We start from the raw sequence: 27,023 nt of genomic DNA, 5'->3' as shown, positions 1-27,023 counted from the left end.
GCATACAGTATGAAGGGAGCTTAGAGTAAAGCCACTGCTATTGTACGATAATAGAAGCCAGTCACTGCGGTTTCGTGCCTCTGACCAGGTCCAGGCCAGAGAAAAAAATTCTTTCAATAGCAGAGAGCAGTGCAAAATGTGGTGTTAACTGGGTAAAGCAAAGAATGCTTACTCTAGCACCTGGAAACAATCAGGCATCGTCTCAAATAAAAGGAGTGGAAACATCAGTGTAATACAGCGCAGCTTTCATCAAATAAATGTGGAGACAGGGACAAGTTGGACAGTACAAATGCCTTGCTGTACGTGGACTAATGCAGAATCAAGAGGCCCATACAGGGACAAGTGCCCAACACCATCTGCTTAATTATGTGAATGAAAAGAACCTGACATCTTTGCAAATTGGGGAAATGTTGTTTCTAAACAACTTGGACTCCGGCCTCAACCACTAGTGATAATGAAGCACTTGTTCTTGATTTGCAACAAATCTCTACAGTCCTAGCAGGTTTGCAGACTGTGCAGTGGTAACATACCAAACTGGCGTACAATTACAGTAACACAAAAAACACAATTTAGGTGCAGGTTTCAGGATATTGTCTTGTTAGATTTATGACTAGAGGCAACTGGTAGTTTTGCAGGTACTTCAGTTTTTTGTTTGTCCTTCCTTAGCCTTTAATATGCTCATGCTGTAGATTATTCCAGTACAAGATGCTAAATTGTATTAAATATTGAATGTAAATATATGTACAAAAAAAAAGAGTAGATTAATGCTTATGAATGACACTGAGAAATAAATGTACATGGAGCTGTCCACTTGTTCTCACCCAAGACATAGGAGCCCTCTTTGCGATTAACTAATGATGAGCAGCATTTTTAGTCTGTTTAATTAGGATGCACCTTGAAAAAGGTGAGAAACTGGAAACTGTTATGTTCCTTGAGGCTTTTGGTGAGGTCAACATTGGTAGAATACAGAAGACATAGGGTACTAGTATTTAGAGTCCATAGCCAGTCTACAACTTACCATTGAAACAAAAGGTTTTCCTATGATGTTACATTCTCCCTTGATGATGCCTCAGTGACAAAGCAAATATGACGTAGGTCGAGGCAACATCCATTAGACCACCACTAAGACAGCTGTGAATCCACTTTTGACTAATGCAAACTCCAGTCTGCAGAGTAGTTCCATACAAGTCACAGATAAAACTAAGAATTACATTAAATTGGCCACAAACACATTATAAATGGTCCAGGACCAGGTTATTCATTATCAGTTATGATGGTTTAAGAACATTCCAGATATTCTTCATGTGTATCAACCAAATGCTGTAACAAACAGCAACTGAGACAGAAATATGAAAGAAGTATGAAATCAAACATGGGCCTGCATTGGGGTTCTTCATTGTAATGAATTTATCATGAGCAGTCTGAGTTTTGCGTAAAGTCAGAAGATGAGTTCACTTACTTCAAAGCTAAGAAATCTAGTTGGACTCTGGGTGTCTCAGTAATTTTAAATAATTTCAGTAACTGTACATACGCAGCCCCGAGAGGACGGCAGGGGTGAGTGTAGGGTAACAAATGATCCCAAAGCCAAATTTGAGCCCTGGGCTCATCTAATAAGGTACTGGCCATAATGACAGCATGTTAAGCTGAAGGCTACTACTAATTAATGATGCAACCAAATATAGTGTGATCGCCTGTCATCACAGAGATTATGGAAAGGCGTAGACCACCACGTAGAGAAGGAAATGTTTCATTTAGCAAATAAATGAAACCAGTGAAGGACCAGTGAACTTGGAAACACTGACTTCCTTGTATTATTTCTCTGAACTGAAAATGGAGAGCTTCAGTCAAAAACAGCAAATTTCATCTTTGTATATAAAACTATCTCTAATGTACTCTAGACAATAAATCTTGGGAGTGTGAGCAGCCGTTTGTGTGAGAGGAGACGTAGAAGTTAAGGTCAACATAACTTTAAATTGATGAGACCCTTTGGTGCTTTCCCATCAGCTGAGAGCCTCTGAGACGTCTGCGGCTATGAATCAGTGACATCGACACAACCATTTGACAAGAAATGAGACGAAGCTTAATGACCGTCTGGCAGCGTTTAATAGCTAGTGGAGACACACTACTAAAAGATGGTCTAAACGATGACTCATTTTATGTGTCTTAAAAACGCTCATCTGCTGCCTTAAGTGGAATGTGTTTAACAACGCTAATACATTCCTGTGATGTGGGAGATGAATTCAACTATTGATTTTTTTTTTTTTTTTTTACTTACTGTGTTTTTTTATTCCCACCATCGCCTTTCTCACTCACTTAAATAGCAGGCTTGGCCACCAGAAAGCATCCTTATATTGTGACTGGTTTCTACACTGATTCACTGTATGCTTCAGATTAGCCAACTCATTAGTCAACAGTATTAGAGCCATTTAGAATATTACATGGATGGGTGAAGACTTAATGGAGAGCCTAGTGTCTTAGAGGGAACCATAGATTGAAGAATGAGTTTGACTCCATCTCTTTCATTAGATCATTTTTTTTTCTTTTTTGTCAGAACTCTTGTCTTGACACATTCAAAATTGTACAGCAATGTTGAACAGAATTTTATTTGTGACATTATTTAGGTTCAAAGGCAAATATATTGAAAATACATTGACCTTTTATTCTAGCAGCACACACATTGAATGCACTGTGCATTCAATGAATCTGTAATTTCCACTGAAATGGCTTGTAAACCCATTGCCAGTAGAATAAGAGATAATGAATTTTCCTATAAATGGCGACAGCCATCTTGGGATTAGTTTAATTATACCTCTTTCTCTTTGTAATCCATTGGGGGGTGAACTAAATCTCTCTTATCTCATTATAATGCCATGTGAAGCCTTTAAACATAACAAAACTAAAAAACACTGATCTGCTACAATGATTCTTTTAGGAGAGCAAAAGGTTTGAGTAGACAACGCCAACAATCTCACTGAAAAGTGGATATGCATGGGATGTCCAAAAACATCACCATTATATTAATGAATAAGTCCAAAATAAAGATGTCTTCGTTTAAATTAATAACAATGTAACAGTGATCACAGTTGTGCAGCCTCTACTGCAACAGAAGCATCCTTCCAAACCAACATTTTCCACAAAGTGCTTCAGAGCTGAACACCCCTCCACCACTCCATTCATCAAAAGGACAAAGTGCTCTTTGATTAAAACTGCTGTGAGCAATGCATTTCAGCTGACAAATGGCCTCTCACGTATCCCTCTGCACCAGGACTATGATAGAGCTCTATCTCCACACCTTACCTAATCGGAGCCACAGTCATCTTCTAGAGGCCGCCTTTAACACGTAACATGTGGTGTAATTGAATGATGATGACTTCCTAATAGGCCAGCAGCCGCCCTGACTTTTGTGACACTAGTTGGAGCGTGGGCTGTGCCTGTTTGGTTTATTTCTTTTAGGAAGTGATTTTGAGTGGTAACCTTTGGGTCAGTGTGGACAAGGATTGGTTTTATTCACATGACACAGATACATAAATGCTGGAAGAAAACCACTGGATGTCTTTCATATTTTCACTGTGTTGGCCTAGCCTCTTGTCCTAACAGTTTGGCATTTGTGGAATTGCCAGCAGGGGTAGAGGAGGCTGGTGGAAAGCAGGCAGTTGGTGGCTGATTGTTCATGAGTGGTTGATCACTCCAAGCCTTCAACACTGCAACCTCCAAATATATACACACGTCTGTCATAGCTCTGCATGAAACACTCTCAGAAACACACCGATTCATTACCAATCACCACAGCTAAAAACAACAAAGTCTCTTTTCTCAGCTGAAGCACACATAACACACAGCATGCCTGATAAACAACACCCTGGTATCCAACCCTTATGTATTTGAACTGAATAAACTGGTGAGCAGAGCAGTGCAATACCTTTGGCTCTGAAATAACAGCAAGTCCACATCCACATCTGGGATGTGCCTAAAACCCCTACCACACTGTTGTTCATTGAATTCTGGGAAGAGATGATGTTGACTGTAGATGTGACTGAAGCAATTTCCCTGCTCGTGTGGGATGGATAGGTCTGAAAAAAAGGCAAATCAATACAGAATAACTTCAGTGATAAATCTTTTCTCAAAAACCCAGCGGCCCAGCAAAACAAAGGTGAGTGAACGGAGGTTTAGATATGAGCTTACAAGTACAAAACCAAGTGTACTGTATGTGCAGCTTTTAACCTCATGTACAGCTTGCAACGAATACTGATGATTTAGTTGTGTTTTTGAAGATGAACAATGTTGGCATCTTTGCACAATATGCTAAAAGTAATAAACCTAAAACCTCCTGGAATACAACATTCAACCCCTGTTGTGTTTGACAGACTTTTATTATTATACTATACTGTAGCAACTCATAATGTAATAATGGCTCATCCCACAGGATGTCTGTGGGGTCATAAACCTTCTCCAAAAACAAATGTGGACTGGTTGGGCAAACCCCTCCAGCACTCTAGTGAGGGTAAAGAGCTGCTCCTTCTCAATTTGAGGTCTAAAGGTTATAAAGCCATACCTTCCAGCACCCGACAATAGCCCCACTTAATGTCAGTAGCTCCGTCACCACCAAAAACGGTGTGAGCAAGTTGCTGCCTACCACCCCTGAGGCACCGGACGGTTTGCCAGATTCTTTTTGGAGCCGACTGATGGTCTTCTTCCATAGCCTCACCGAACTTCTCCCACACGTCAGTTTTTGCCTTGGCGATTTAAGTGGAAAACTATAATGTACAGTTAGCTAATGTAGCTAACATTAGTGCCCTATGTTTAAAAAGCTAATGTCTTACCTAGCTTTAAGGTAGTACTATAGTTTAAAACTTGATTAACGACAGAACTGACATGAGTTCAGGCCCTAGGATGCTGTGATTGTGTTCCTACCTGTCCTCATTAAGGTACTCATGAATTAACAGATAGTTTGACGTTTTTTATATTTATTTTTTTCTCCAATACAGGCACCGCTTGTCTTACCAGTTGTCTTACCATGGCTATTGTAACTGAATCCAGCACAAACTGCATCCTGGCATGAGTATGTACATGGAGGAGTTAAATCCTGTTCCTACCCAAAATGTTGAACTAAATGCATATTGGATACAAATGTCGCATGTACATGAACAAATGTTAACCTGCCCCATGTATAATAATGACCTTAAATTAATTTTGTGTGTATGTTCAAAAACAGAAGAGCTGACAAAGATATATATATATTTTATTCTTCATATTTAATGAAGATTAAGAAAGATGAAGAAAGCAGGTGAAAGGTGGCCAGGGTCGTTGAGAGACTACCTTCACCAGCTTCTTCTTGGTTGTTTTGATCTTTTTCTTAGAAGCTTTGTCTTCCTGGTTGTTCTTTTTCAGAGCTGCCTCCACTTTGTTCAGATGGACCAGGGTGTCTTTATGATCCTGCTTTTGGACTTGGAGTTTCTTGTTGGCCCTGTTGATCTGTTTTTCTCTTTTTTCAAGGAGCTCTTCCAGCTGATTGACTTTGTCCTGCCACCGTTGATCAATGTTGTTGATCAAGGTGGACTTCTCTTTGGTCAGCAGCATCTCCTTAGTGGCTCTTTTCTCCTCCTCCAGCTGCTGCACCTTGTTCTGCCAAGTCTCACACAGTTTGGAAAACTCCTTACTGGCTTTGAGCAGATTGTCGGAGAGCTGCTTTTTAAAGCGCTCATCAGACTTTTGGAGCTCTTCCTTGAAGTTCTCCTCTGTCACCACCAGCTTCTTCTCCGTTTTTTGGAGACTTTCCTCAAGAGCTTTGCTGTTCAGCTTGCTCTCTTTTAGAGCTGCCTTCACTTCCTTCAGCTGGACCAGGGTGTCTTTATGATCCTGCTTTTGGACTTGGAGTTTCTTGTTGGCCCTGTTGATCTGTTTTTCTCTTTTTTCAATGAGCTCTTCCAGCTGATTGACTTTGTCCTGCCACCGTTGATCAATGTTGTTGACTAAGGTGGACTTCTCTTTGGTCAGCAGCATCTCCTCAGTGGCTCTTTTCTCCTCCTCCAGCTGCTGCACCTTGAAGTTCTCCTCTGTCACCACCAGCTTCTTCTCAGTTTTTTGGAAACTTTCCTCAAGAGCTTTGTTGTTCAGCTTGCTCTCTTTCAGAGCTGCCTCCACTTTGTTCAGCTGGGCCAAGGTGTCGATATGAGCAGCTGTACGTGCTCGCCTCTTCTTTGACTCCCTGCCAAGTTCTTGGTCCTTTTTAGTGAGGAGGTCTTCCAGCTGGTTGACTTTCTCCATCCACTGCTTCTTGTTGTCCTCCAGCCTGGTGGTGGCAGTAGCTCTCACACTCTTTGTCTCCTCTTTCTGGGCGTCGAGGCTCTGCTGAAGGGAGGTGACCTGTTCGACCCTCTTCTTCTCCAGGGCAGAGAGACGGTGGCTAAGAGAGTTGATCTTGTTGTCTCTTAGTTCAATCTCCCTTACTCCTCTGTAGAGGTCGGCCTTCAGCTTCTTGTTCTGTTTTTCGGTGGCAAACAACTTCTTTTTCAGACTTTCGATCTCGTCCAGATGTTGCTGTTTATCGCTCTGCCAAGCCTCCCTCTCTTTCAGGACCATGATCTTTGCTGCGGCCAGCAGCTTTTCTTTATTCTCCTGCATCTTCTCCTCCATCTCCACCCTCATCTCTTGCAGCCTGTAGATGCTGACTCTGCTCTCTCTACGAGACATGACGATAGCTGATGACACACGGAATATCTAACTTTGTAGGATAGCTGTGAAAAGGCGTTGTGTAACTGATAACAGTTCACTCTGCAGACACAGTACTTCTTAGACCAACGAGTGAATCCTTGAAGTGACTGTACTGTCCTGGAGATCCTAGTTACAAGTTTAACATTCTAGAATGTTGTTACATCAAAGCATCAACGGATCAAAGCAGGCAGGCAAACATTCTACTCTAGGTCACATGACCATCGGTCACCTGACCTTCTGTATTTCGGTCTAGACCATTAGTCTTGATGGACACATTCACTGTACTCAAAGAAGATACATTTTTGTGGTAATGGTACGGGAGGTTATCCCCATCACAGAACTTGTCATCTTGACCGTCAGATTTATGGTGTTCAATGGTCAGCACTCTGGACTTTGAATCCAGTGATCCGAGTTCAAATCTCTGTGGAGCCTGACTTCAACATGCATAGTGCTCAGATATCATCCACCCACTAAGACAAGTTATAGCAAAGATGCAATGGGCTGATTTTACAAAAGTGGCTCTAATAAAAGCCCTCAGTGCACGCTGTCAATTAAAAGTGCAGGCCATCATCCATTAAAGTTTCTATTAATTATAACTTATAACTTAATCACAATCCTCATTTAACATGTCACGGTCTCATTCAATTCAATGCCACAGATACTTGATGTTGTGATGTTGAGGTAATATGAACCACTACTTGCCCCCAAAACTGTAGATGGGCTTGATGCACCAACCTTGTGGTTAAAGGCCCCAACGCACTGACCTATTGTGCCACTGAGACCCTGTTTGAGTCATCAGAAATATGTGTTACAATCAACAACTGAGGCAGCACACCTGAAGCTGGGTTTCCTCATTCTTCTCTGCTTCCTGGTGGAGAACTTTGTTAAAGAGCTTACACAAGTATCAATACACAGCCATGTTGTACACCTCTATGTATGCTTGCGGCAAACCCTTCTCCACCAGTAAGGCTCGTGCAAGATGAGTCATATAGAAGTATAATGTTGGGGAAACAAATCTCTGAACAATATCAGTTTTGTGAAAATCTTTTTCATAACTAAGCAAATAGTTTCAAAACCAACATATCTCTTAATCAATTGATCAGGAGCTTGTGAATTGGAATCACATTGATTTATGAAATCAGTAGAGGTATCCAGTTCTACCAAGCATCAAGTGTTGTAAGTGTAAGGTACTTCCTATCATGATTTTACTGAAAATACCTTTCAGTATTATTTTCTAGTAGCTGCTCCAATATTGATCCCAAATAGGCAAAACATATGAAACTGAATAAAAAAATATATAAACTGACCGATATAATCAAAATTTCAAATACGTAATCTCAGAACTTTGTCTCATATCCTAATGATTAAATTTGCCCCCATTTATATCTGCTGCACATATTGGGGATGGGTGTCATTACACCGCCACGTGACACTGACAGAGTAGTTTTCCACTTTCTTTTTTGCGCAACATATCAAATGCAAAATGATTCAGCAAAATCATCATATAACAGTTAAAATAAGATATCATCAGCTTAGCACAATGAATTGTACATATGTGCTTCATATAACATAATACAAGCATGAAAGCCCATTTGTTTCTGCTCTTGAAAAAGGTGCAGTGCCTGAATTCTCTAACTGAAAATAACCAAATTGATATAGGCACTATCAGAGAAAAGACTGAGAGTCAATCTCCCTATCTCTCTCTGCCTGATCTGTGTGAGAGGGGCCTCAGGTGAAGACAGCTGTCACCCTGATCTACAGCCCCAGGCAGCCTCAGTCATGTAGGCCAAATTGCCTGAGTCGCTGGAAATGATGCAGTCATTGTGGAGGAAATTGGAAATCAATTCTTGTCATCACTGAACATAACTCCCTTTTTAGCAGAGCCAGGGCTCAAATGTATTTGTGTAGGCCATGGCAGCTCTGACAAAGATACCTCTGCGTTGGAAAATGACACTGGACAGGAGCAAGATAAAGGCTTGAGGAAAGAATACATCTGAAGGGATGACAGTACTAAGGCTGGTAGTTTATATGTGAATGTCATATGTATGAATGTATACTTTATTAAAAGATGCTATTTGTATTAATATGTGTGCATTAGTATTAATTATTATAATTAGCAAAACAATACTTCGTACACCAAGGAACAGCAATGTCTGTGAGGTTGTGTATCCTGCACAACCTTCAGGCAACATCTGACCCCAGGAATATGAATTTATAAATATAGAAAGACTAAATAAAGAATCCTTTGTCGTTCTTCGCCATTCTGTCCTCGGGGTAATGAGTACTCATTAAAGAGGTTTCTCACCAGTAATTCTCAGTAGTTCTCAGTAATGAGTTTTCTTAACAGATTTGTAGAATGCTCTTCGGGAGACGAGGCTCGGTTTCCTGGAGCTCATCTCCACATTGTTTACAGCTCAGTTTATTTCTTCAAGGAGACTTTGCCTGTCCCCGACATAGAGTTGAACTAAAGGCCCTGTTGGGGCATTACTGAAATGTAAAGCAGGGAAAAAGTGCTCTTTTGTTGACATAGTGTATGTTGATAGACTGTATGTAACTCATGTAGGTCACAGCATGAGCCATGACACAGTACAGTGCTTCTGCATGCTGAGTAGCTCATAACAACGATCCCAGGGGCACTCGGGCTCAATAAGAAGCTATCAGCAATGGAAGCACACCCTCCCCGGCTCAGCTCCATCTTCCCACAAGGCACTGCTTCGAGACAGACCCATCCATTATGCATCAGAACCTACACTACAAATCTCCTCGAATAGAACAGAGTGTCAGGCATGATAAAGAACAATCGACCAAGGCAAAGGAATCAAAGCAAAATAATTCCCAGGATGAAAAATATGCCGTTTTGCTCTCTGATGTCGCTCTTTGTTTTTCTTTGTTTGTCTTGTTATTCGAGTTGTATGTTCACGTCTCTCGTGGGATCCCTGCCGAGGCGCAAGTCATTCGTCATCCTAATTGGTTGTGTTTAGAGAGCAACTGTTGTGTTTGATAGAGAAGCTTTTCCGCTCCTTCTGGTCAAAAAAAAAAGCCACACTTTCACTCTCAGAGATAGATAGCTATGTAAATGGAAGTAGCCACAGATGTGATTATCTCAGCCTTGTCTGTTCATCTGAAAGTTTTAGCCTCAGCATGTTCAGCTGCTGTAATCTTGCATCCTTCATCTTTATATGCCTGGAGCGAAGTCAAGTCTCGGCTGGGTGGAAGCCAGCAGTCACTGCGTCTGCTCTTAATGGAATTACATTAGTTAAGAAGTTGCTGTGTATGTAACGATACAAGGAGAGCTCCCAGGGTGGCTGCTTCTCTCAGATTAAGACAGTTCCAGTCCTTTTTGATCAAGATAAATCATAATAACCGTTTTGATAAAAAAATGAAATTTGAGGAGAAACAATTAATCCTCAAAACAGTAATACCGCAAAACATAAACAGGAATCTAAACACAGGAAATTATGAATAACACTGCAAAAGAGGATACCGAGAAGTAGAGACAGTCAGCAGATAATAAACACAATGAATTTAACGACGGGTCCCACCACAAGAAGTTGGATGTATTTCTATTAAGCCTGCAAGGGGAAAAAATGGTTTAATCAAGATATAACAGAAAAAACTAATTTTACTGGAGCTAATTTGTCTAAATATGGAATTTGGAAAGTACATACCAAACAAATCTTGCTTGTGATGAGCATACGATTCAGATGATAATCGAGAATCATCCAAAACATCATCTGGATATATAATATATACATACACACACACACACACACACACACACACATATATAAATATTTCAGTACATATACTGTTTAAATTAACTGAAAGAACAATTTTGTTGCATACTATGCTAATGCACTGAGTGACATTCTTGAACTGTTTGCTCGGTAGACTGTACGTTTCAGGGTTTATAGCGAAGGACAAAGCCAGTGCTTGATGATGTATTGAATAGCAGGGAACTATAGGAAATCCATCTCTGTCAATTCAGTACTTCACACGGTAACGGTATTTTTCATAACGGCCCATTTTTCACTCCATCTAATCTCCTCACATCTCCCATTTCCTCCTCCCCTCTCCTGTCAGATGGACATTTAATGGCACTGACCAACCATCATTCATATTAACGTGTATTATTCAAAAATCACATCACCTTTTATAACCGGACTGACTCCTATTTGCCCATAAGGATTCTTAATTTGTGCAAGTTTTGGGAAAGTTTTACCCAAAGTTTACTCTTGTAAAAACTTTACTCATAACTTCAAACTTGGAATGCAGTGAGCACCCTTTGGGACTGTCTATGTCAGTGGCCCTCTACATGAAGGAACAATAACATGTTAGACAAATGTTAGTACACTGCTATAAAAAAAAAAAAATCTTAAATGAAATTCATAGCCCGCTCAGACATCACTATGGTTTCTCTGGTTCTACTACTTTTACAACAGCAACTAATGTCGCTTGACATCTTGGTGTCATCATGGCATATTGTGGACTTGGAGGCATCTGTTGAAGCACGGACTATAAAGGTGGAGTATGTAGAAGGAGTATGTGTTCTCATGTCTGTATTTGTGGGATGATAGTATCACAACCATGCAAGATGTAGTAATAACGTTTATAGATGTCTAGTTGAGATCAACTCAAGGCAGAATGACCAAAGATGGGTTTGAGTACTGAATACTCACACATACAATGTGTTGGCCGGGATTGTGACTGCTGTGATCCTGAAATGGTCTCCAGTCACCTCTGTCTGTAATTTAACACTGCTACCACTAACAGCATCAGCTACCACTGGCTCAAACTAAGCATTTACTTAACCAAATGAATAAGGTGAATAAGATGACAAATAATAGCAACAGTTTAAATTGTAGTAGTTTTAAACTGAGGACTCAGAACTTGACATTTATCTAAAAATGTGGAACTATCTTCTCTGATGTCCATTGTAAATGGGATTTAAATTGTGTAGTTCCTTGCTATTCATCAGTAATATGAAAATTCCTGGTACTCATCAAGTTCATGTGGCCCATTTATTTAGATCTACACTATTTTTCTGTAAGATTTTTAATTTAATTGAGTGTACCAACAACAACACCGTCATTGTTAGCGGTCCCTGTCACCTGATATAGACATGTTGCAGGATACATCATTAATGTGCCACACATCCGAAGCTGAACATCTGGAAAATGATGATGATGATCATTTCTGCCGGCTCGGTGTGGCAGATGTGTATGAAAATGCACATATAAAACAGAGGGACATATTTAAGCCACACTTGTCACTGTTGATCCTACCTTCCCAGGCCGTCCTCCATCTGTTAGGCCTTCACAGCGGCTGCAGCCAGGAGCCACCGCAGCATATGTCAGTGTTTGAGCTGGAGAGCTGAGTTCACGTCGTTGCGTCCGCCTTTCATCTGGTCCTTTGATGAGCCTTCGAGCTCTGCAGCTGTGGATGAAGGAGATGATAGGACACACACTTGTTTATGCATGCACTTTACATGCAAAATGTAATTATATGTCCCCTTTGCCCCTTTTTTGGAGAGACTTGCATACTTTTTTTCTACTTCTTTCCTCTGCTCAGCTCTGTGCATGTATTAACGCAGTATATAAATTAAGACATTTACATAAACACATTCATTACACATAGTATCAAATGAACATACATAGTATATAAATTAAAACATACTTTCTCTTCAACATACCCCATGATGACATTTCCGTGTTACATAAACCCATTGCCTGTGTAATATCCCACTGATACACAGCTCCACAAAAATATAATCTGTTCAAACTTTCCAAAGGGGACCACTGTGCAGATAGATGTTTACTAAGCTCACATTTGTCAGAGATTATATGCGTTTTTTGGCATATGTTCATCCTCACCATAACTACAAGCCTTGAGGTCTGAAACAAAAATGAGTGTGGATGAAAGAAATCAGCACGTCTATGTGCTGACATCTGCGTCAAAACAGCAATTACACATTGGTCTTGATTCATGACAATAAATACAGAGCGGGGTCACAGAAACCCAGAAACACTGTCACATCGCGGCAAGGTTTCCTGAATTCAATTAGTGACACCGACGTACGCACACTCCCACGCACACTCTCAGGGTGTCTGCAGATCAATCAGCTGCAGAAACATTCACATCTTAGATTTAACTGGAAGACACATTGAGTGTGTGTGGGTGTCGGTATTTCTTCACAGCTACTCGACCACACACCGAGCTGTGAGTCAAACCTCATCTGGACTGACAGTCTCATGCTGTGGTGACTCCAGTCTCACGTTTACCTCAGACTCTGTCTATTATAGAGCTGAATTCGGCAGATCGCCATGAAAACTGCCAACCCCAACAACGTACTTTTGAGCAAGGCACATAGCGGTCATCCTTCATATTCAGACCAACACGCTTGAGACATTCTATAACATAACATAACATAACATAACAACACTGACATTTAGCAGACCATCTTAAAGGTGAGTAATGTAAAGTGTCCAGTTTGATAGACACAGGATTATGTCTCTTATTTCCTCCAGTGATGAACTCCCACTGTCATCATCGGGCCGTGACCTACAGCGCATACATGGGCAGTTTGCAGCTGAGTGGGAAGTGGTTATGATAAAGGTCAACACCTCCATGTGAGACCCAGCAGGGAAAGAAAAAAAAAAAAAAAACAGAGTGATGTCTGCCATCACTGAACAGGGTTGTACATATTTGTGCTATCTAACTTTACAACACAATCCAATTTCATACTTTAATACAGGAATCTTTTGCCAGTGAGGATGGAGACTACAGGCTACAAGTGAACAGCATCATGCACACACAAAATACCCTTTGTACTATATTTATTCTATTGTGGCCGCCAGGGCAGGAAATATACTGAAAGTATAACACAGGTCACAGCTGAGGCTTTTTGCTGCCGGGTAAAGAAAAGGAGGCAGAGACAAAAGTGGCTTGAAGTTGTGAAGTCGACTTACTGTATAATCTCTCTATAATCCACCACTCAAGACTGAATGTGATCCACTGCCTTCCCTGGGGGAGGCAGTGACTAGTCCTACTGGGCCTATCAGCTCGATGGCATGATGAAAAGCACCATCTGATTTACTATTGCAGCTAATTGGAGCTCCACTGTGCTAATTAAATCAAGGAGCCACCTGGCGTGTGAAGTGCAGTGTGTGTGTCTGTGCGTGTGTATATGTGTCCTAAAGGAGATGAAAACTTCCCACCCCTGTTTATGTAGACAATTCCACACGATACTCTGGTAGATTCTTAACTCTCTCCATATGCAGTAGCAGCCTGTCCCTTGTCTCATTTAAAAGCAACCCATAACGTAAAAGCCTCGGCTGCTTGGGTGTCCTAAGCTCTCCGCAATCAGGACCATGTGAAAATGTCAGGCTCCCTTGTTAGCAATTCAAACGAGCAATGAGGCAATTATGCCATTTTCGTGTTTCCGCGAAGGCCCCGCTGCCTCCAACACGATTGTGACACCGTGCCCCTGTGTTTTAATACAAGCTACAAGAACATTATATTCCTCAGCTGTTATGAAAAAACTAACAGAAGCACATTAACACCCCCCCCCCTCCCTCCGCTACACAAGCTTCCATTTCCACCACCTTCCTCTCCTATCTCCCTCAATCACCCTTATCTTTCTCTCTGCAGCCCTCACCTCCTCTTTCATTTCCGAGACAGTCTATCATTTGGGCAACACAGCGACGTGATTGTGGCTTCCGCTAGAGGGGGGAGAGTCGAATGCTATCATCACTCCCAGGGCCATAATCAATAGTGTCAGTAATGGCGATGGCGGGAGCAGAACAGTGGATTGCTGCAGGGTCCTCAGAGATCATATTGGAGGGCTTTGTCTTTTCTCTGGCACTCCCAACAGTCCTGTTGAATTATTCTGCAGGCGTTCCCACTGTCAGCCTCGCTCCACTTGGGGCCGCAGGAACGGAAACACTGCTCTGTTATAAAGAGTACGGAGGCGACGCTGCCTGTTGACAGGCTTCCAAAGATGCTGTTATTGGCAAGGGTGTGCTAGTACATCATTGAATTGTTAGTTTCAGCCATATTATGTGCTCGGTCACATATTTTCCCAATTCACTGACTGATATGTCTCTTTTAAGGAACACCTGCAATATTTGCCTTCGCTTACGTAACCCTGTCTTTTTATGACTGTGGCATTTCAACAGACCTGTAGTACTCAACATTTTCAAAGGTTAAATTTTTTTTTTTTTACTTGCACAGGGACTAATACCGTTTTTGCCGGAAAGGGATTTATTGCATGCAATATGTTTCCCAGCATTTTGTGCTGCAGGAGACAGCAGTAAATTACATGAGAAAAACACACCAGACACACTTTGAAAGTCACTGCATGTAGTTAATCAGACAAACAATAAAACTGATCCATGCCTGACGCTGAACTTTTACTCCCAATGCAAAATAAATGATTACAGTTATGACTGCTCAGTGTTTTGTTGATATCTGATGTTATATTTTACAATTCTACTCACTTTACTACCCTGCCATGAAACAAGAAACGGCTCTGACGCCGCCAAGTTGCATACGTCAAACCTCAACTGTGTATCCAAATCCTTTCGCTCCGTCTCGTTTTTTATAGTGTGAAAAAACATCTCACACCATGTGCAAAGTAAACTCAGAAGACCGAAATCTGGATTCTAACTTTAACCTTACTCTGTGACATTTTCTGCCACAGTCCCTGGTGCAGTTAATTCAGATGTAGCTTAAACCTTGTATCTGAATGAATAAAGTCAAACCAAGTGTCTGGTGTGTGAAGAGGAGCCCCCTGGGTTACTTATTCCACCACGTTGACCTGTCATCATTCAGGCCAACGCCGTGAGCCGTAAAGCTCCAGGCAAACTGCTGCTCCTCTGGCCTCCTGGCAGCGTTGAGAGGTACAGACAAGGAATCTGTTCTCACAGGGGAAGTCGTAGAGAAAATGGGGCAACACTGTCAAGAAATGGAAGAAACCACAGAGGACCTGCGTAGGATTAAGCCAGCAGCTAAGCCTGGCTCTGGCTGCACCATCTCGACGTTGCGGGACGCATTTAAAAATATGCTCAGACTAGCTTGTAATGTCAACAGATGGCTCCTCTTTTTCATGCTTTCATTACGTCTCAATTCAAATGTCCCCAGGTGGAGCTTTTCAGCTCTGTGTGGGATTCATTCCCGATGAGTGCTCTTACAAGACGACATTAGCCAAGTCGCCTGGTAATGTGAGAAGTCAGCCGTCTCGACTAGTCACAGTCATTGTACCGCCGCTGTGTCAAGGTGTTTCTGAGCCCTTCATTATTAGCTGGAAGAGAGCCGTTCAGAAGAAGGCACCTGATTATTCAGCTGAGCAGCAGAGCAGCTTCACCTTACAGAAAGCAGATTTTTTTTTTTTTTTAAAGACGGGGGAAAAGCACTTTTGGAGGACGTGGAAGGAGCTACAGGGAGGGGGCAGAGAGAGCAGAAAAGATACAATTTCACAGCTGAGCACGCCCGCTTGATTTTCCGGCATGAGCTGGGGAGGATTTCACACCTGAGGTAATAATATAGCAGAGATAGAAGATGGGATCAAATTTTAACACTGCTACCCATCTGTTTCTCTTCATCAGGTAAGATAGTGTTACCCTTTACAAGGTCCTAAACTACCACAGGCTTTAAAAGAACAATGTAGTGTCTTACATTCACTTATGTCCACTTGTGCTCACTTTTCTCCCTATAGCCTTATTCAAGAGGTGAGATTACCAGATTTCATTGGAGTCCATCCAACAACCTACAGACCAGCAAACACCAGTGATTAGTGAACAACAGACACATCTAGGATGTGCTTTAGGGTCAATGTGCAATGCTGCAGCCAAACAAGTGGGTTATTTTATTAAGTATGCTGAAGCGATATCATTTCTTTAGCTGAGCATTTACCAGTCAATAGCCTAAATCTGAAGAAAAGGAATAGCTGCAGCCTGATGAAGTGATGATCACATAGTAACACCAAAACACAGAATTTTTTGTAATGCATCTAATATCATATTCATATTCTCCACTCCCACCCTTCAACCTTGCTCAAATCCATCATTATGCAGAAGCCATTTCAGTCATTAGGTATCAGTCAGTCAGGAGGCTAAACACAGTGCTCAGCTGAGGAATCAATCTGCCGTTTCTACGGGCCCACCGGCAACGCAACACATACACACCCTATAGCCGTGGCGGAGGATAATCAAAACCCATAATTGCTTTTTAAATCACAGCGTTAATGACAAGATCTCTTGATTGTAATGCATTGTAATCATGCCATTAATATGGATATGACTGCAGCATTGGGAGCCATCTGTTTGGCTGAGGCGGCGCTGGACATTTTCCAACAGACACACTCATTTCAAGGACTGTATTTTGGCCGGCGACCACAGGCAACATAATCAATGCGAATGCCGCCACCAGCGCTGGGAAATAGGCGCGCAAATTGATCCATCAATCACCTATTCAGACAATGTTTATTCAGCTTTGCCTCACTTCGCAGTTATTCACACTCGCAGATGAAAGCTCCAATAAAAAGAGATGGCAGAGAATGGAGAGGGGGAAAAACAGACGTTCCTTACACAGAGTTTTTAGTGTTCGCTTTTGGTGAGGTAGGTGATTGCCTTGGGTTACCTCTGGGTGGAATCAATTATACAAGCTTTTTAAAAGGCCCTCTTTGGTCTTCTAAGGAAAGTGCGAAGCGAGCAAGCTCCCGAGGTATCTAGCATTATTCCTTTTTATGTCCTAACATCAAACTGTCTCTTTCTTTTAAAACTTTTCCATACTTACTGCCAGAGTGAAAATGTGGGGCATTTGAGATGTTATTGCCAAACTTCAATTGCCCCCGTCCCCCCTTATGACTAATGTATTTCTAGTGCAAAAAAGCATATGTTGCTTTTAAAGAAGCTCTGCAGCAACTCTTGGGTGCTGTCACTGTGTTTGTGGTCGCTCAGGGGGTGGTGTGTGTGTGGGGGGGGGGTGAGTCGGAAACAAAAATACTCTATTCTACCTCAGGGCATTTCTGACAGTTTCGCTTTGTTTTTTAGAATTAAAGGAATGAGAAAAGCCTAACTCTCGCTTTTTGTGACATTGGTCTCTTGCTTGCATTGCTGCTGTGCTCCTGTGTACTCTGTACAAGTCCAGGAAGCCAGTGTTTGGGAACAGGGATATGGATTATTACCATAATCCTTCAAGCTCGGGTCCTCTGTGAGAATCCTGATAGAGCTTGAGGGTCCTGCGCAGGATCTTAGGTGTTCCTAGTGCTGCGCTCTGCTGGGCAGAGATCTCAGATGTTGTTCCAGGGGTCTGCTGGAGCTACTCTTGAAGTTTGGAGGTCACAAACCCAAGTGTTCCAATCACCACATGGACCACTGTTTCCTTCATCTACTGCATCTTTTCCAGTCCTTTCAGGACTCAAGCATCTCATGCTCCTTTTTTCTGATGTTGCCATCACTTGGGATTGCCGAGGAAGATACCATACACTGCAACCGCAAAGTCCCCAGTCTGATTCCTGTATGAAGGACTTGGTTGGCAAGGTGTACCTCTCTCTCTCCCTCTGTCCCAGTTTCTCCTCTCTCTATAATCTATACTGTCACACAAATGCAAATATCTGAAAAACAGTGTTCAAAGTTTTTAAACTACGTCATGTCTACATTTTTTCATTTATCCCAGCGATATAAATAGTTTAAACATAGCACCTAGACAGGGAAGACTGTGGAATGTTGACTTAAGTGCTCCCTTGATGGTGATGGTGATGGTTATGAATGCCAGATAGGCTTTATGTGAGAGTAACTCGTTTCTCGATCAGTCCTGTCATACATAAATTGAAGCAAACCTCATTTGGCAATAAAAGCAGGAGCAAAGGAAGACCTTAACTTATTACATATAGCACTTACAGTGCCTTCCCTGCACCTAATTTGCAACAGTTTCCTGGAGTTACAAAACTCTTGAAAGAGAACATTTTTCTTACATCTTCCTAGTGTAGCTTGAAGCACAAGAGTATGCAAAACACATGCTACTGTCTGTCTATTACAGCGCTTGCCAGGCAATTTAAATTTGGGCCTCTTTTACCTGCTGAAACATTGAAGCTTTGGGTCTTTTTTAGTCTGTGGTTAATTGGCAAGCCTGCCTACACTCCCTTAGAGCAGAAGACAGTCTGCAGGGAGGAGAGCAACCAAAGCAATGCATCTCGTCTCTCTGCAGATTTCTTCATCTCTTGTAATTAATTGCATCTTTAAAAGAACAAAATGTAAATACACCACTGACACGATGCCAATTAATTTTCAATCGCCGTCTTCCCGACACTTTCTGCTCAACCGAGGGGGAAATCAAAAGTTTTAGAGGGTGTTACAGGAGCTTAATGGTGTCCCTTTGTTCCTGGCAACACATTGTGAAAACTGCATTCAGGCCTGACAAAATGTTTCTGCTCCGTGTAATCAAATCCCTCAGCTTCAACCAGCAGAAGAATACGGGCTGGGGGGGAAGATCTGAGAGAAGCAGCGTCTCACTTGTCTCTTCTTGCTCTTTGATCAGGCAAAATAACTTTCTTTTAACATCGAAGGCATGTGGATAAAAAAAAAAAAAAAAAATGAATAAATAAAAAAAACAAAAAACAAAATGAAGCAAAAAAACGACTCATCTGATGTATTCAGTCACTTGGTGATGAGACTGGCTCTTGAGAAGTCCGTAATCACTGTGTGACTGCAAGTCCAATCACCATTTCAATTATATTTAAATAATAATGAAAGGTCCACATTTAAGAACCCACAGCAGCTAAGGATGGTCCATCCTTTATTAGTGAGATTCACATATTTATTCAGTAATGGTATATTTGCCTGTATATGTCCCCCTGTATTTTAGATGACAGATTTTATACTCGATGGGTGACACTGGTCGTTCACAAATATTTGGAGTGATTATCAATTTCATCTGACCAATGTTCATCAGGCTTCATTTCAGGACAGTTGAATGGTTGCATGATTATTTCAATTAGCTTCTGTAATGTCACAAAAATGTATTTCCATCCACTGTTGCATTCATTTTTCACCAAGATCTTGTACTGATGATGGAAGAGTCTGACAAATCCTTCTCCAGCACATCCTCGAGATTCTCCATGGGGTTCAGGTCTGGACTCTGTGGAGGCCAATCCATGTGTGAAGATGATGTCTCATGCTCCCTGAACCACTCTTTCACCATTTGAGCCCCATGAATCCTGGCATTGTCCTCTTGGAAGAAAAACTCCACTGATGGAATAACCTTGTCATTCAGTATATTCAGGTAGTCAGCTGACCTCATTCTTTGGGCTGAATAATGTTGCTCAGCCGAGACCTGAGCAACTACATCAACCTCAGATCATAGCACTGCCCCCACGTGCTTGTACAGTAGCTACTAGACATGATGGATGCATCACTTCATCTGCCTCTGTTCTCAACCTGATGCCCCATCACCCCATAAATCTGGACTCATCAGACCATGGTGCCCCTCTATCCTGCCAGTTGTTAATAATGCGTTGGACAGTTCTTGACCAAATTTCAGTGGTTTCTACTTTAATCTCCTTAGATATTTTCTCTTCTGGAAATGATTTGACCCTTCTCAAACAGACTAACTTGTCTTTTGACATGGTTGTTTAAGAAATGAAAAGCTACTCATTGCATCTGTCAGGGTTAAATAACTTGTTGCCAGCTGAAAGATAATCATCCATGCAGTAATTATCTAATACGAGGATCATGCCTATTTTCTTACTTAAAAGATAAATAGTACTTTTGCCCTCATGTTGTTAAAATATGGAACTATGTAAAGGACACTTTATATAAATTAAAGTAGCTGGTTTAAAAAGTCAAATACCCAAAGAGCCCTAGAGAGACAAACACTGTCCTTTACATGGATGGCTTGACAGTAGTCACAGCAGTATGTGGGCGTTTTACTGCATTATACCTGAAGTGCCTTTCTCTCAAAGAGCCACTAAGACCAACAGGGAAAGAATGCTCCGCTAACCTCAATGACTCTTGTAACAAGCTGAAGTGGGATTTTCTGTGGCCTCTTAAGGGTTTGCCTTTTATTACTAGAAAGTAAACAGAAGCAAACAGACCTGTAGTGTAAAATGAAGGGTAAGGGCAGTGTATAGCTGGCTAAGTGCATTAAGAGAACCATTAAAGTGCTTCCCTTCAGCAATCTTGTGGAAATTACTAAAGAGGTAGAAACAGTGAAACAGTTTACACAGGGTTGGTGTTCGTGCATCCCCAGCAAACATGCAAGGCCTAATATCTTTTAACCCATAAAGACCCGGACCCATTTCTACCGCAAGGAAAATTAAGGGGGCCATAAAACAGATTAAATAGATCACATAGAACACATTTCTCACAAAATTTTCAAAATTCTGCCACTAGCTGGCAAAGATCTCAAAAGTGACTTAGATGTCACTCCGGGCGTAAAATATTTAAATTATAGGTTAAACCTTAATCTTAATTTTTTTTAAATAAATCAGCCTGAGAATGTATTTCTTTGTCTTTTTATTTGTATATCCTCAGATCAACATCCAACAACATAAATACCATCTGAATAATGAAAAAAAACTCTTTGTAGGTTTAGTCTAGACATTTTCTTAGATCAACAACAAGAAAAGTACCATCTGAACAATGAAAAACACATGATGCCTCAAAGAGTAGGTTTAGCTGCTTATCTTAATAATTATGGAAGGAAATTATATCAATAACACTCTCCCTACCTTCCATTTCACACCACTGATCACTATTGATCCTTTTCTACTCTCTAACGGGGTGTCAAAGCTCACCAGAATCATAACATTTGTAATTCCACAATGAATAACCTAAAAGCTCAACAACATTTGTGGAATTTGAATCTTCTTTGATTTAGTGGCCTCTGATCAAGCAGCTTGCAGTCACGGCAGCAGGTCAGCCACGCGTTGACCAGGGCTAGCATGATGCTGTGCCAGAGCAGGTATGGAAATCCTAGTTGGCATGTACCTGCACATGGGTATTTGCCAGCTTCCAGGAAACCATACCTACTGGGAAAAACAACACAAGGTGTGCCATGGTAGCTGATAATATGTCACACAACCATTTTCAGACCCTCCTCGCATCTCTTTACTTCGCTGACAATACGGATTCATCAAACAGGCAAGAAGGGGACAAATGCTGGAAGATCCGTCCATGGCTTGATATGTTCCGCAAACAATGTCTTGAGATCACCCCTGAAGAGTACAACTCTATCAGTGAGCAAATGGTGTCTTTCAGAGGAACGCGCAGCCCAATAAGGCAGTATTTATATATTTATAGGATTTTGAGCTCCTTGACTGTGATGTTCACATTCTTGAGCATGTCAGTGGTTTGGACACTGTACAGATTGGTTTGCTCCATCACTGACTCTATCATCTCTTTTGTAATGAACCTCCTGAAGTACTGCAGGGGAGTGGGAAGCTTGTCTAGAGGTGTTACACTCTCTCCTTTGGAAGTGCAGTCAGGGCCTTCAAAAGGTTTCTTTCTCCAAGAGAACTTATTTTCTTGGCCAGTGGGATGTTTTCTTCGTTGGGGTACTTGGTTGAGGTACTTCTCTTGGTTGAGACACTTCCCCTTCTGGTTGAGGTATTTCCCCTTTTGACTCACATTCAGACTCACTTGACTCCTGATTCAAGGAGTGTAATCTGGATCTTCAACAGGATTGTCTTCATCTGAGCTGGTACCACCAAATCCTTCAATCTCACTTTCATCTCCATTCTGAATCATGTCCAGAATCAACTGGCTATACTTATCCCAATCCCATCTCTTTTTCCTGTTCATCTAGAGAGAAAAAATGGTAAACATGCCTTGCAGCTGATGTCATGATGTAGTCCTAGACCTGCCATTTTAGTAGCTAACTACTTGGTGCCCAACAGGTCCTTTTGCAACCCATGAATAAAATTATATAACTGATATTGGTTCAATTAAACTAGAATAAACAATATATAACTAAATATAATTGAATGAGCCAAGTAAACTGATCGCATAATGATTAGTTTTCTTATTGTGACACATAAGTCACAACAATTTTTTTCAACCATTTTTAGGCTAATTGCCCGATGTGACATTTGTGTCACACCAATATTTACTTGATCATTTTATACAAAGTTCTTCAAGAAATGTGTAAACAATAGTTTATTTTTAACAAACAGCATCATATTTAAACATTGCAATCCTTGAATTGAATCAATCTTAACTTTTAGCCTCAGAAAGAGCAGCTTCAAATCAGCTAGGTAGCTGGTTTTTCCACATGCAACTTTCAGTCAAGTTCAGTCGGTTGGTATGGAGACACATGATCACCCCACTGGTCACATGACCTATCATAAATGCGCTATAGGTGTTACTCTGGGACTTCATGAGTGAAAAATCAAGGATTAACTTAACATGGAACCATCCAGAGCATTGATAGGGCGTGAGACAACCGTGTCACCGTGGGTCCTTATGGGTTAAATTTCAAAACTGGAGGACTTGTGTTCTGTCTCATATTTATAATCAGCTTAGTCTGTGTAATGTATTGAAATGCCATCAACTTGTTAATACATTTTGCAGCATTAAATCATCATTAGGTCTTTCAAATGTTGCAAATATGTGCTGGCAGCAACAACATGTTCAAAATGTTTTGTTTTTCCAGATACACCTGAAGAGAAAGTCTCAATAAAAGTCATATAGAGTTACCCCTTGTCTTGTCTTTATACAAGCATACTTCCCTGCACCCTTTTTCTGCAGTTTACAAGGTGTTGTATTTTTGGGCTGTCGACGTTAGAAGCACAATGGCAACGCAAGAGAAAACAAAACTGCTCTGTGATTTCACCCTTACTTGCTTCAGGCATCTCTCAAAGCATCAGGAAACTGCAGCAGCACAACAAACTACAGCAGAGCGCTTCATAAATGTTTCCGCACAAAGAACACAAAGGGAGACTGTGTGGTTACTAGAATACATTCACATAAAGTCTTACAAAACATACTGAACATTTTTTCGCAATACGTATATTAGAAATTTCATTCTTCTGCATCTCCCTGTGTAATTATTAAATTGAATTAATAAATCTGTTGCAAGTCATTTTGATGTATATGATCATTCTGGTTGTCAAACAATAATGAATCAGTGTATAATAGCACATAAACAATACATGTAAATTATCATTCACTGGCAACTTGTATGTCTTCACAAAACTAAGTCAAGGGCAATATTGCACTGTATATTCTAACAATAATAGTTATCACGAATATTAAACTATTCTCTGGTTTTTCACTGCTTACTGTTGAAGGTTTATTTAATTAAAGGGTTTTGCCTCATATGAGGCATTTGTTGTTTTTAGTGTGGCAAGACTGCCCTCTGGTGAATTACCAGGATACAGTAATAAGTGCAGTAAGGGGATGGTACAATAGAAACGAAAATAACTGGGTTCTGCAGCTGATAAAAGTCTGCTTAATTTATACAACACCTTTATATTCCTAACAGAGTGTAGTGAAGAGTAAACTCAACATCACCTTGATAAAATATCAGATGCACTACCACTAATTGAAACGTGTTACATAGTCCACATAGAGCAAAAAGTATCTTTAAATTGACTATAATTCTTTCATCTTGCACAATAAGACCAAGAATAGCTGCACTAGGAGGCGACCTCAGAAAACTAAGTATTAGCCATTTAAAAAGAAGCGCCATTCAACATATACTATGTTGAACAAAGGTAGAATTGGACATATGGGAAAACATATCGGAAGATGTGGCCTTCTTCTTCTATTTTTGGCTGATCATGGACATGATTTCTCATCATGTTGTTTTATTCAGATACTTTGGAAAGAGACGTCCAGTGTAATCTGAAATACATTGGGTTTTAGCATCACCATCATAAACAATTACTGGTGAAGTATACGAGAAGATAATACCGACTACCTACACATTTTTTTGGCCATTGAACATATTGCTTCAGAAAAACTACCTCAACGCTGGTTAATTTATCAGTTGTAATGGTCGTGTATATTCGCGTGGAACAGATGACCCACTCCTACTCCATACACTTACATTGAGAATAATGTGTGTATATTTAGCTAATGATACATCTACTATTTAATTTCTGGAGGGTTTCCAGTACAGTCTTTTATTTCATGTTGGTTGTCTAACATTGATCAATAGATCATAACATGACATTTGTTTTTTTTTTTGTTTTTTTGCAGCTGTTCGTTTGTACTTTTCTATTGTTCAGGAGAAGTGAAATTTAAAAAGTCTGTGAGAAAGCAACTGTTTTGTACCGTCAAGTTATTTATGGGTGCACTCAGAGGCTCTGAATCAGTACACTGCAAGGCTCAGCTGGCAAAACCACTACAGAAAATCAAAAAAGACTAAGAGGGCACAACTGGTTGGTCAGTGGTTTATGGTCTACCTCAGATACAATTCATTTTCATTTTCCATCACAGAATGAAAATGCATCTCATACATAAGGATTTTCAGAAAAGTATTTCCTTATTGCATTTTAGTTGTATGTCCTCATATTCATTTATTGAGGAAACATTAACATGCAAGCTAATACTGAATTTGCACGAGGCTCAGAAACCTGGAAAACCACCATCATCATACTCAATAGGCTGCAGACCTTCATTAACCAATGTTTCAGATGCCTCCTGAGAATATACTAGCCCAATAACATCTCTAACGCTAACCTGTGGGAACTCACCATAGAAATTCAAATCCGGAGGAGGAAATGGAAGTGGATGGGCCACACATTCAGAAGAAAGAAATCAATCACAAAACAGGCGCAGATGTGGATCCCACAGGGCAAGAGGAAGAGAGGCAGACCGAGAACCACCTGGTGAAGAGTCACAGAGCAGGAGATGAAGACATAAGGGCTGTCAATGGCAACATCTGGAGCACACGGCCCCAAGACCGGAGTGAAATGGAGGAACTTCATCAAATGGACTATGTTGTTGTAAATTTAAAGGTCTAAGGATGTGTATCTTGTTCACTGAACTTTCACATAATCTTCATAAAAATGTCTCAGCTTTCTACAGAATGTAAAGAAATCTCTGGAAACACACCACAGTTTCCTGGCCCCAGTAAGGTAACAGCTGAAACCGAGGACCACCAAGGATTCACAGTATGATTATAAATTTGACGCCATCAAGGAGTGTCATTGCTATAGGGTGGGGGTGTCTGGTCTAGGCAGGTGGTAATGTTTAAGTAACATCCAAATGAATGCCAGGTGTAAAAGTTTTCATGGAGGACATTGCATTGTCGCAAGAATGTCAATGATATTTACTTGATGGCTGATTGGTGTAGAAATGAACATATGCAGTTCATTTCTACACCGGTACACTAGGGATGCAATTTAACATAACAATCCAGCTCTATAACCTCCTTCATGACTGTTATGATGTCGAGTTTATGCTGAAACAGGGTCATAAAGGTGGTAATTCAACTGTACAATCATTTTGGAGGTGCTGTTACTGGACTGAATTAAACTATAAAGTGTTTCGTGTATTTGGTCTAGGCCACTGATCATCAAAACAATGGGAACATGTGTCGATACAACGCAATCCAATTCAATTGCATAATATACAATGATATAATATCATAAAGCACAGCCTGCAAAATTGACTCAGCTGCTCACCATTATTTAAACAGAGGCCAAATACCATAACCGACACTGAGCAGGAACCAGCAAATGAGTGAGTGTAGGACTTAGGAAAACAACAGCAATGAAAGACTAGTGAACATGATACCAAAAACAAAAGGTTTTCAGTGACCAATTTAACATGGCAGGAAAAGCCCAGGTGTAACTAATCAAATGAATTGTGTCCGTTATACTGAGGGTACCAGTGAGACATGATGTTATACAAGTTATACAATGCCTGCAATACCTTACAGTTAATCATATATGTCTATAAATATCGGTCCACAGTGTCACAGTAAATTTGTTAAACCTTTATTCACAATGTTTCACTTTGTACCGTAAATACAATCAATCCCCCAAAATGCGTGCTAGCGGAGCTAGCTGAAGCTAACTTACCCTTTCACCTGGAGCTGTGACCGAAACGTCGCTCGGCGCAGAAACTACGTTTTAAAATATAACCTCGACAGAAAAACAAATAACACATATTTCCACGGGTATTTCATTCTATGTTTATGTGCCTACTGTTGAAGTCTGCGCACTGGAACAGGTGACGAGAGAAAACATCGAATTTGGCGCAAATTCGCGTCTCGCGAGACTAAACCTGGCCCGATAGGATAGAAACCAGTGATGGGATGAGAACCGTTCAAAAGACTGTCTCGTTTTGATATATTTTTGTTTT

The 27,023-nt window shown here is 40.8% G+C and overlaps 1 protein-coding gene across 2 annotated transcripts; it reads right to left on the bottom strand.

Moving 5' to 3' along the window:
* Window positions 1-5,226: 5,226 nt before the first annotated feature.
* Window positions 5,227-26,798, bottom strand: LOC125021263 (trichohyalin-like). Of its 2 annotated transcripts, XM_047607247.1 has the most exons (4): window positions 26,741-26,798; window positions 25,409-25,540; window positions 11,997-12,147; window positions 5,227-6,679 (listed from the first exon to the last, which is right to left on the bottom strand). In XM_047607247.1, exons 3-4 carry the CDS (start codon window positions 12,014-12,016, stop codon window positions 5,263-5,265), a joined length of 1,437 nt encoding a protein of 478 aa, XP_047463203.1. In that variant the 5' UTR covers window positions 12,017-12,147; window positions 25,409-25,540; window positions 26,741-26,798; the 3' UTR covers window positions 5,227-5,262. The 2 variants fall into 2 exon arrangements, with proteins under 2 accessions (XP_047463203.1, XP_047463204.1); XM_047607248.1 differs by lacking the exon at window positions 25,409-25,540 and having other exon boundaries at window positions 26,741-26,795.
* Window positions 26,799-27,023: the final 225 nt, after the last annotated feature.

The sequence above is a fragment of the Mugil cephalus genome, chromosome 15 (assembly GCF_022458985.1).
Source record: "Mugil cephalus isolate CIBA_MC_2020 chromosome 15, CIBA_Mcephalus_1.1, whole genome shotgun sequence".
Lineage (NCBI taxonomy): Eukaryota > Metazoa > Chordata > Actinopteri > Mugiliformes > Mugilidae > Mugil > Mugil cephalus.
The sequence above is the reverse complement of the archived record's forward strand: the minus strand, read 5'-3'. Positions and strand labels throughout refer to the sequence as shown.